The sequence below is a fragment of the Vanacampus margaritifer genome, chromosome 12 (genome assembly GCF_051991255.1).
Source record: "Vanacampus margaritifer isolate UIUO_Vmar chromosome 12, RoL_Vmar_1.0, whole genome shotgun sequence".
In the NCBI taxonomy this organism is placed as follows: domain Eukaryota; kingdom Metazoa; phylum Chordata; class Actinopteri; order Syngnathiformes; family Syngnathidae; genus Vanacampus; species Vanacampus margaritifer.
In genome coordinates, this window is record NC_135443.1 from 18849763 (window position 1) to 18861499 (window position 11737).

At 39.5% G+C, this 11737-nt stretch overlaps 1 protein-coding gene across 2 annotated transcripts in view; it reads left to right on the forward strand.

The window, feature by feature from the left end:
• The window catches only part of LOC144061952 (zinc finger matrin-type protein 4), an 88154-nt gene extending 80583 nt beyond the window's left edge, over positions 1–7571 (forward strand). For both annotated transcript variants that reach the window (XM_077582910.1, XM_077582911.1), the window contains exon 7: positions 4412–7571. In XM_077582910.1, the coding sequence (XP_077439036.1) occupies positions 4412–4433 (22 nt within the window). In that variant the 3' untranslated portion in view covers positions 4434–7571. The remainder of the gene's footprint in view (positions 1–4411) is intronic.
• Positions 7572–11737: the final 4166 nt, after the last annotated feature.

Sequence of the window (11737 nt, forward strand, 5' to 3'; positions counted from 1 at the left end):
GACCAGTTAATGGGCAGGCTTGCATACATGCATTTGGAATTGGATCTGTTGTTGTTGGTTAGCCTCTCCCGCTATCGCATCTGCCATGCACACACATTCTTCTTTTGTTATCTTCGTGGGGGCATAAATTACTTACCTTAGTAAACACTTTTACTATTATTTCTGAATATCAAAGCCTAATAAATAATAATACAAACAAACTCATTTTGAGCTGATCTGATTTGACTATGGCTATTTAAAGAGGACATACAAATGCAAACAAAAAGGTTGCTAGAGTTTACAATTCCGCCCCACTGTTATGTAACAATAGGAAGAATTTACTAAATAACTGCCAGCTGCACTCATAATTTGTCAGGTAACTTTGCTATTGTCCTCAAATAAGGTGTCAAAATGCTCAATCGCATAATGATGTCCTAGCCCAAAGAACATTCCATGCCAATAGTAAGAAGAAAGCACACCTTAATCATGATTCACAGTACTGCAGCCTACACCCATAACCACTGATGCTGTACCTGGCACACATGGAAACACAAATGAGAGATGCCAAGGTGACCTTCACTTGCTGAGTACACTATCTCTATTGCTTTCATGTTCTCATCTTCATATAGCTCACCGCCCACATGTGTGGTTCAGGGACAGATTATGGGCTTAAAACCTTCACTTAAGATGGACCCACACAGACCGCACGCCTTTTGTATGCCATCACCTCGCTGCAGTGTACTTTACATTCATTTAGTTAACTCTGCCTGTCCTCTGTCCTTTCATTGTTCCTCATGATTCAAACGTCGCACTTTTTGTTTTGTAGGAAATACAGGACTGTAGTGGTACCTTGGTTGTAAGGTCACAGTTGACGTTGGAGGTAGCAAGGGAACAAAATTATAACTAAAACTGTTTTCGTCTGTTAAAAAGGACATATTTAATAAAGCTTAAAATAAAATAAAATCTGCAAATTGCCAACCGTAACTTCTTCAATGAAAGAAAGATTCTAAAAAAAACATTTTTTAGGAAATAAGCAGAGACAACGTGCAACAGCCCTAGTTTGAGCAGGTTGAATGATTATACTATAAAACACCAATGGCTCATCTATAGAGCCACAGAGAGGTTGTTTAATGCAGCTGAAGTTGATTTATTTTTTCTTCATGCTGCACTGATTTTCAATATTCATGGGATGCTTTTTCAGATGACTTAACACACTATACAAACAGTTGGATCACAAGTAACCCAATTATGGATAAAAAAAAAAAAAGGGCCGATCCACTTTATGCCAACCAATTTCTTGACTCAAAGTTGGGTCAAATTGACCAAAGTAGAGGATGGCTCCATTTTTGACCCAACTGTTTTTAGAGTGCATACGGTTGAAACATTAGCCAAGATGACCACTAGCCTGAAGCTGAGCTGCACTGCATTTGTTTACACAGTAGACATGTGACCAGAGTGAAAGGCAGTTATTCTTTCTGTTGTTTAACTATTAGGTTCCATGGAGGAACCACCTCTGTACCATACCGAGTGAGCCATACTGAAAAATATTCATTTGAATACATAGCATTACACCCCTAGCAATTATTACTGTAATGTAATTATTACTGTATGCAAAGTATTCATACAAATGGGAATTTAATTAAAATTTATAACCATTTACGCCACATTGTCTGCTTTTACCTTTGCTCACAGAGGTAAACAAAGTGAGACGTGAGCAGAGTGTTTGCCTCCGTACGTATGGAATAAAATGTCCCACATCCATCCACCCGTATCGCGGACCTTGCAAAAACAACACCACTCCATCGCGTCCTAATTGGAAGGTTTGGACACATGCTTTACAGAAGCTGGCAGCACCGATACTGCTCATGGTGTTTAGACCAGTGGCCCCTACACCTTGTCTGTTATGTCAGGATTCATTTAGCACTTCAGACTCAAGTCCGAGGGCGAGATTCTTGTTGCTTGTATTGCTCTGAGGGACAATCAAGCATCATGGCTGCTTGTTGCTTTTTCTGTTTTGTTCCAGTGCAGTTATAGACAGAAAAAGATGAGCAATTTGCATCCAGCACAACCACAATGCCAAACTCATTCTGAGCACTGAAGTTAGAATTTCGTTTCACACAACTCAGGCCGCCACCAAGTGTGCCCCGAAAATGAACCCACTTCCAAAGTCTCTTCAATCTCTTCCTCATACTGAATTGATACAAAGTTGAACCACCCTATGTTTTTTTCTGCTACTTTCATGGTACAGCATATCATTAAATATTCCTTTCCACGCTTGTGTGCAGCCTCATTTCTCATTTTCTGACTATTTATTCAACTTTCTATCGTCACTGTTTTATCTACTTCAGAAAGAGATGTATATTACTCTAAGGTCAAACAGTGTCAAAAGAACCTAGCCACTTTTAAATGCTAACTTAAAAAGCTGACTTTACGTATCAGCCCATTCAATAAAAGCATAACCAAACAAAATATCCATCCATTTTCTTAACCACTTGTCCTCACAAGGGTCGCGGGGGCCGCTGGAGCCTATCCCAGCTAGCTTTGGGCAGTAGGCGGGGTACAACCTGAACTGGTTGCCAGCCAATCGCATGGCACACAGACGAACAACCATCCACACTTACAATCACACCTTTGGACAATTTTGAGTGTTCAATTAACCTGCCGTCCATGTCTTTGGAATGTGGGAGGAAACCGGAGTACCCGGAGAAACCCACGTAAGCACGGGGAGAACATGCAAACTCCACCCAGGAAGGCCGAAGCCCGGACTCGATCTCACGTCTTCTGCACTGGGAGGCGGACAGACAGCCACCGTGCCGCTCTTTAAAAATAATATTTGAAATTCCATATCATCATTCTAACATTTGAAGCATTTACATGTGTAAATTGCATTTTTCAAGAGCAATACAAAGAAACCGGGGAAGAACAAGACAAATGCATGTGATAAATGCAGATTGAGTATAACCCAGCAGCCCAAAGTTTAAAGCAAACATGGTGAAGCCACATTTAGCTGTTATGCTGCAAGCGAACGGAATAAGATCAGTCAGCCTCAAGTGTAAATACTTTCTTCCATACCTTTGATTTACATTTGATTCAAGTTTTTTGCACAATTTTAAAATCAATTTCACAGATTAGTCTTTTAGTAATTTCAGAATCCTACTTTTCTTTTTTTTTTCTTTTAAATAATTTGTTCAATGTCAATTATTTTTCTTTTCTATTTCTGAATGTCATTACGTGCTTTGTTTTTAAATGCTTTTAGGTGTTGCATCCTTGCTTGTGTGAAAGCACACCGAGTTGCCTTGTGTATGAACTGTGCTATATAAATAAAGCTGCCTTGCCTTGCCTAAAGGAGACTATAATAAATATGAAAACACACTTTACTATATATCACTAGTGATGCTGGTGCCTGATACTGGAAGAGTTGGTATTGATTTTATTCTAAATGAAGTAATCACAGTATCACAGATGCAAATACTGATGCAGATACTGTCTGATGCTTTGTAATAAATAAAGTGAATGCATCATCATATTGCTAAATCTGAATACGATATCTCATTTGAATTATTAATTAGTTTTAATGAGAGGACAGAAAGCGGCCACAGCTTGATTTTTCAAGATAAAAGTTTTGTTCCAAAGCAATAGAACAGTAACACAACAGTATGAAAAATGCCTGACAAAACAAGTTAGATGGCCATTCATTCAATAAATAAATAACTAAATAAAACTAGCTGTCAGCATACCCACCCAAAACGATTTTGGTTTATATTCCACCAGTTGAGCAGCCCTGCTGTTTTATTAAATTTAGCTGCACTCCAAAGATCGGGATTAGTCACAATAATAGATCCTTTAAATCTGGCTATTCTGCAGGGAGTCCAAATGTGATTAAAAATGCTTGATTAAGTGGATTTTCTTTGGCGTAATTCATCTCTTTGTTTTGAATTAAGTGCTAGGTGCTTTGTTTCACGGCAGAATGCAGCCACGGCGGCTTCCATTGTGACATACAATCCGTGGCTTTAGATAAAGGGCCACCTTTACGGTAATTGAGGTACCCCAAATGAAAGTTAAACATAAGGATTTTTGCATTTTGTCTGCTCGCTTTGTTTAAAAAATTTAAGCATAGCCAGGTGAATTATTTTGAAAGGAGATAAATGCCTCACAGAGTATAAAAATATTCATTTGATTTCTCCTTATTAGTTTCAACACTTTTGTTTTGTTCTGCAGTCATACACTAGATTAAGAATGGCAGGCCACATGGATTTAAAGGTAAATGAGATTACTTGCCGTGGTCCTGGGCATGCCACAAACAGAATTGCTTTCTCCCCGTGGGCTTCATCCATGTTGCCCCCTGGTAAAAACAGCAATTTCTTGTCACATGAACCCACATCAGACACCAAACAAGACTAATACATTTTTTTCTGTGTTTGTTCGTTTGCAGCCTGAAGCAGCAACAGCAGTGAGAGAACGAGATGGAGTCAGCCGACGTCCGAAATCCTGCCATACGTCCGAAACTGAACAGTGTGCGAGTGTGTTTGTGCGTGTGACTGTCCAAGACGTCCGTCCACACATCTGCATCATGCACGTGTGGGTTATTTCATTTTTGTCACCTAAAATGATATCTCTCGAGATTTATTTGAAACCGAAGTGTTTGACAGGAGTTGTATACAGACAGTCACCAGAGGCTATGTGGCTGTGGACTGCCATATATAATAATAATAATAATGACAATAATAATAACAATAATGAAATAACAACTCGTGTGAAACAATCCTGGATTCTAACGATGTCAATGCCCAGAATGTTACTTCCAGTTAAGCATAAAATATTTATACACTGGCCAAATGTTCAGTTAAAGTGATTTACTTTTCTATAAAAGAGTGTTTTTGCTATAAAAAAAAACAACAAAAAAACTAAAACTTTTTTCTTTTTTTTTGTGAATTATATATCTGAATATTAACTTGGTTAACATTTGTTATTTGTGGTCATAAATTTCTTTGTCTATAAATTATTCATACCCTTTGTACACGCATATCCAATGACCAAAATGTATACTGGATTGGAATGTTCTGATATTTATGCAAATAGTGGTCATGGATGTTTATTTACTCAAATGCAGACGTGGAGAGGAGTCCAGTTTACGTTCTCAAATTATTATTATTTTTTTTAAATAAATAAAAATATTTAATTAATTTCAAGTGACATCGGAGTTTAAATACTGTAAAAAGGACTATTGTCATTTAAATGTACTGGGATAGGCTGCAAATGGGAACTTGGTGAAGCAGCATGTGGCTTTTTACTCAAGGTTATGTGTGTATGCTTTGTTCCAAATAACTGAACTAGGGATTTCCCAATCAATTTTTTTGCACCAGAGTCTGAGTCACTTAATCTTGAGTATCTGCTTATACCGACCCCGATTCGATACCTCGGCAATACAGAGGGGAATATTTTTTTTATATTAATTATTAATATATTTAAATATTGTGTATTAAATAAACTAAACTCAAAAAAAATAAATACCAGAAATTCTACTTGGTGCAGTAAGCAAATAAAGGTCTTCCTAAATGGTCAGTCAGTGAATCAGTTTGATACATTGCAACATTGTAGAATTAAAACTAGAGCGCTTATGAGATAGCTTCACATTCAGTCACAAATCAAAACATAAAAATCCCATAACACGGTGTTGCGGAATATAAACCAACTAGACTAATATTGAAATGAACAGAAGTGCTATCCAGCAGTTACAGCAGGCCAGCTTATGTTTTAGTAGTTTTTGTGTAAAGTAATTCTCTTACTGTGAGTTGGCTAAAAGTGACGACATTAAATAGCACCTTTGTTTTAGCTCCTATTTTGTCTATCAACTCACCTCGTAACACTACCTAATATGTTGTTTCCTTTTTTTGGTACATATATGAAGAAAAAGGTGCTGTACAACCAGGCTATAAAAGTTGCAGTTTAAATAAAGTAGAATTTTTGTGGGATCTCATTACTTGTATAGATGTGTTTTTCTGCCCCTCTTCTTTTCCACTCTACCACACAAACACAAAATCTTTACAGAGTGCACAGTATAACTAAGATTTTTTAAAATTTATGTTTTCCCTGATATCAGGATCTACGTGAGTAAAATAGCGCAAATGCTTGAGTAATGTAAAATATCGGCAAGGAAAAACACCTGAACACGCGTGACCCGAATAAGAACAAGCGGCATAGAAAATGAACGACTGATAAATATATATAAAGAAGTATCACAACACCCCCCCCCACCCCCACCCCAAAAAGAAATAATTGTCATCAGTATCCCTTAACACACTAGTTTTTGCCACTTTCGTTCTAGACTCAATCAAGACATTCATTTGAACTCCTCATTTGGCCAGGGTATGAATAATCTGTTTTGAACCGTATATTAAAATGATGGCCATAGAACAGTATTTAATATTGAAGTTATCAAGCGGTCGATGGTGCCAAGTGTTTGGACAGTGATCCAATATTAATTTTTCGGCTCCTTCTTACACCACACGACAACCTCTCAGGCCCATTCTTTCAAAATCCAAGGACAAGAAAAGCCCTAATGACCTCAGCTTGCATGAAAAGTTCTTTTTGTGTGACAGCAACGGAAGGAGCTCCAACCAAACCATTGATCAATAACCATCAATGACGTGATTCTGAAGTATCAAATGCTGCCTTGGATTGATGACAGCAGACAAAAAGCAGCACAAAAATGACTTTGCAGTTTTTCAACTGGAAGCTCTTGTCGAAGATAGTGAAAACATTCCTACAGAGCTGAATATTGATGTCAAGCAGTCCGGAGGCAACAAAAATTCTCCTGGTCTGTTGTAAAGGGCAATGTGTATTCTAACTTTTTCTGTTGCTAGAGCCAGAGGAAAAACATCACTTGCAAATTATGTAGCAGTCAGTGTGTAATGATACTGTATCTCCATGCATGGAAAATATTGCTTTCACTTGCTTCTTTTTTGTTCTTTGTGTAAATTGCTTGCACATTTTGGCAATAGAGCAACTCTCTAGTATTATAGCTTAATAATGCATTATGGCTCACACCTCAGCAACAAAGATGGCAAATTTTAGTACAGATTCACCAGTTTCTTTAAAAAGTCACACCTTTTGATACCTGAACTGTCAATATTGTGTAAATCCTCTTATCAGAGTGTTTGTAAAGTGAATTTTGAATTGTTTGTAGCACTTTAAGATGGGTAAAGTCTCCGCTTTCCTGTGCTGTTGCTACACTGGCATTAGCCAATGGTAGAGTGGAAGGAAGAAACGGCACAGCACCACTAAGCTAGTATTCTTTGTTTTCGAACAAAGTCTTTTTCACTTGTTTTTATTTGTGCATTCTGTGAGAGAAGAATGAACTGCAAATGACCTACTGTAATTAGACAGCTTTCGCTGGACGATTGAAAAGACTGCTTAGATGCGGGAAAAGCAAAAAAAGAAAAGAAAAAAGGTTTGTGTAAATAAGCAGTAGCTTCAAGTCTGTGTATTGAGATTTACGAGAGTTTTGTATTTATATTGTTTATCTGCACTAAGCCACCGGGTGATGAGGGAAATGTGTTCTTATTATTGAAAAATAAATATGCTGACATTGATATGAGAATAAAATGACTTTTGAGTGTGTAATGGAGAATGACTGCACTTAACACCACACAGGGGATTTGGGGAATGAAACTGGTGGATTAAAATATAATTTCTAAACTACAGAAAATTACACACATTCTGAAACATCATGATAGTGCTGTGGATTTTCTTTTATTTTCTACAGAGCATATTAATACCCTATGGCATTATGGAAAAACAAGTTTTTAGCATTTAGCCTACATGTACATTCAAACGCACTAATGTAATTTATTATGCATTAGTACATGATTAGGTATTACTACATTCGAACGAATAAACATATTTGCAAATATGCTCGGGAAGGAAAATACAATTTGTTGTTTATTCCAAGAATAAACACTACAAAAACACTTGCACGGAACCAAGGAATATTAGAGTAATGAAAAAACACTTGCAAAAGGCAAGGAGGATACAATTGACGAAAAACGCTTGCAGTAGGCAAGGAAATAGAAAAAGCTAAAATCGCTAATAAACACAAAAAAGCTACAACAGAAAGTGACGTGGATAACTTACACGTGGAAAAACTCAAGCTAATGCCAATGGGCAGGAAGTGCAAAACTCTAGTGCAGAGTTGGTTTGGACAAGACGATGAGCAAGGAATAATCTGACAGCTGGGTGCTCTTCCGGAAGTCTCTTTTAAAGTCCACTGATTGTTAATGTGTTGCAGGTGCGTGCTTCGAGGGGAACGCACGCCCCCCACTCACTCTGGCACTAAAAAAGAAAACAGAAAAAAAAAAGAATACAGCACAACAGGACTGAGAGCCGAACCATGACAATTTGCAAGTATGTGTAAACATATTCACAAGTATATTCAAATGTATTTGCTATTAAAAAAAATGTTTATTCCACATTGGCAGTTCCACACTTCTGGAGTAATTCACATTTTGAATGTTTTCCCTGTCCACTTCTCCACCACGATGAAATGCTCAGACATTAAATAAGACGAAACTATGCCTCAAAGTAACAGATGGTGAGAACATCACAGTTTCAGGCTTTGTTGTACTCCAGAACCAGCTCATCATTTTCAGAATACAGAATAATTAGCCCTTCTGATGGATGTTTTTTTTTTTCTTTTGGGTGGAGACATCAACAAATTCACTCAAAAATAAATCTACTCTAATACAAATCCCTAGGGTAGTAAATAAATTACATAAACAACATTAGACTGATGCGTCTCTAATTAAGGGTCTTAAAGGAAATAACAGTATCTTATTAGGCTTCATGTTTATTTTATTTTATTGTTGACAGACACAGTTCTGGCTTGTGCACCCGCCAACAAAAAAATAAATAAAATAAAAATAAAGAAAATAATAATAACAATAATAATACCAAATGGAGGGTGTAAAACTTTTACCATGTGCATTGTTTTCCTATAATCCCATATGCCATTTGTGTTTCTCAAGCAACTACTTTCTTAATCTTTTTTACATTTTGAAGTCTAATTTTTGTCATGATGGAATGTGAGTGGATGAGGGATGGTAGACCGAAATGCAGGAATCAAGTGCAATATGTGGTACTTTTATTAACCATAGAGAGAAAGGTGAGCAGACAACCGTGACTGGATGGGACATGACTGGACTTGTTGCCATGACTTGACGGGACATGAGCAGACTGGTCGCCATGACTGGATGGGACATGAGCAGACTGGTCGCCATGACTGGGCAGGACATGAGCAGGCTGGTCGCCGTGACTGGACGGGAAGTGAGCAGACTGGTCGCCATGACTGGAACGAGCGTGATGTCACAGGACCTGATTTACCTCGACTTGACTTGCCATGGAGTGGCTATGACTTGGCTGTGACTGGGACAACTTAGCTGTGACATTGGCTACTTGGCTGTGGCGATGACTTTGGCTGTGGCGATGGCTTGACACACAAACTTTCACACATTACAGACAATACACCCACACCGACTGAACAAACACAAGAGACCAAGGCCCTGTCCAGACTAAAGCAAAGCCGGCTTCGTTTCTCAAACATATCTCGTTCACACAGAATCATTTCAAGACTTGCGTGTGTCCAAAAGAAGACGCTGAGGACGTTTAACGGCTGTAATGTATATGCCAAGTCTGGAGTGGGGCTGTAGAGCAACCACAGGGAGTTAACGGAAAGCGTAGAAGAAGACAAACACTTTTTTTTTCTAACTTTATTGCAATCTACAGAACAAACATGGCTTTGCATGTATTGAATCAACATGAAAAAGACAATCACAGGAGAAATGAATAGAGAAGCAAAATATTTAGCTGCAAAAGTATAAGCAGCTAAGGAGGCTGCGCAAAATGACTACGACACGGCTATCCGCCATTGTTGTTGACAGAGTGACGGTTCACGCGCAGTCACGCAAGAATTGGCGCATACGTCATCAAACTGCGACAATGCGCCATCGAGCTGCGACCATTACGTCATCACTAAAGGAGTATGTACCACACACACACACACTTATATATACACTGGGTGGGGTCACATTCAAGGTTTAGGGGTAGAGTTCGCCAGTCGGCGAGCTAGCGAACTCAGTAACAGGGTTAGCTTTCACCAAGAACGCTGGGTGTGGGGGGGTGTCTGGGGGTTTGGGGGCCTGGGGCTGGATTGGGGTGGATGGGGGGTGGGGGGTTGTGGGTGATTGGGGGGGGGGGGGTTGGGGCTGTGGACCGGTGGGGTGCCTGGAGGGCCTGCAGTGCCCCGTCCTGCTGCGTTGGGTTGGGGGCGCGGGCCGTGTTGGGGTAGGGGGCGCTCCTGCTCCTGGGTTTGCTCTCCGGCCGGTGGCCCCTGCGGGGCCTGGGGGTTGTCCCTTGGCGCTGCCATGGCCTGGGGGGCCCTGAGGTGTTGCGCTTGCGCTGTCCTGGCAGGGGTCGATTCCTCCCCTCTTTGGTGGAGATTTTCATGCATGCCAGATCCACCACACCAGCATCTATCGAAACTCAGACACAATCTGCTTCTTCCTCAAGTCATTGAATCGGTGGAGGCTGGTGTCTGTGGATCTCACTCTGCTTCGTCTGTCCTTCCTTCCTTTCCTCAGTCTCTCCTTTGGTCTCTTGAAGTCTCCCTGATTTGTTGGAATTTAGATGTTTCTGGGGTTGGTAAAGGACTCTGGTTGGTGGCCCGGTGGGTGGTGGGTGGTGTCTGGTCGGTGCTGGATTTTACTTTCTTTTCTTTTCTTTGGTCCTTCCTCGGGTCTCCTGACGGTCTCACATCTCTGGCTGGAAGTGTTCGGTTTAGGTGAACGGTATGGGATTTTTAAATAGGTTTTAGGTGAACTAATGAATACACACTCACACGCACGCACACATGAAAAAGAAAAAGAAAAAAAATCACTAGAGGAGTATCCTGCATATGGTGTCCAGACGAACGCACGGGGCGCGTTTTGAAATCTTTCCAATCTGGAGCTCGGTTTCAAAAGTGATCGGTTTCAAGCTCTGAAACAGCGCCATCTTTTGGACAAACGGCCTAAACGGTAAGAAACTTGTGAGGATACATTGAAACTGGCTTTCGTGTTGACGGGGCCTAAGTACACCAACACTAATGAGACTCGCCTGGGTAAGGGAAGACACACACAGGTGGACATGGTTAGAAATAACGAGACAAGGGAAGAAACCAGGAACACAAAAAAAAACACCAACCACAGACAAAAACAACAAGAACACCCTTAACAAACAAAAACCCCACCCCCACAGAACCGAAACATGACAATTTTTTGTATTTCTTAGTGTTAATCATCATGGATTTATTATACAACAGTCAACATAAGAAGGTCTCATTCCCATCACAATGAACACTTATTGGTGATTCTATAATCCAGGAAATTGGCTTCTGAGTTTTAAATATGCATTTAGTTTGGGTCAAACATTTAAATACTGTTCTATACATGTAATACTAACCAGACATTTTATTGTGGACATTAAGACTGACTACTGCGATAAAGGTTTGTATGTTATTTCTAAAATTGCTTCGACATCAGTGACTTTCTTGTCCCTTAAAAAAAAAGGGGCAAGTAATGTAATCTAAGATGAAAGTGGAAGCAGACGTGGCGCTGCATGCGAATGGAGTAAACCTTGGATGTGATTTGTTTTGAATATAAAAATGCGGCAAGCATTCTGGAAGATTAGAAAAAGTATATTCCGCTTGTTTCCAAATGAGGGAGCT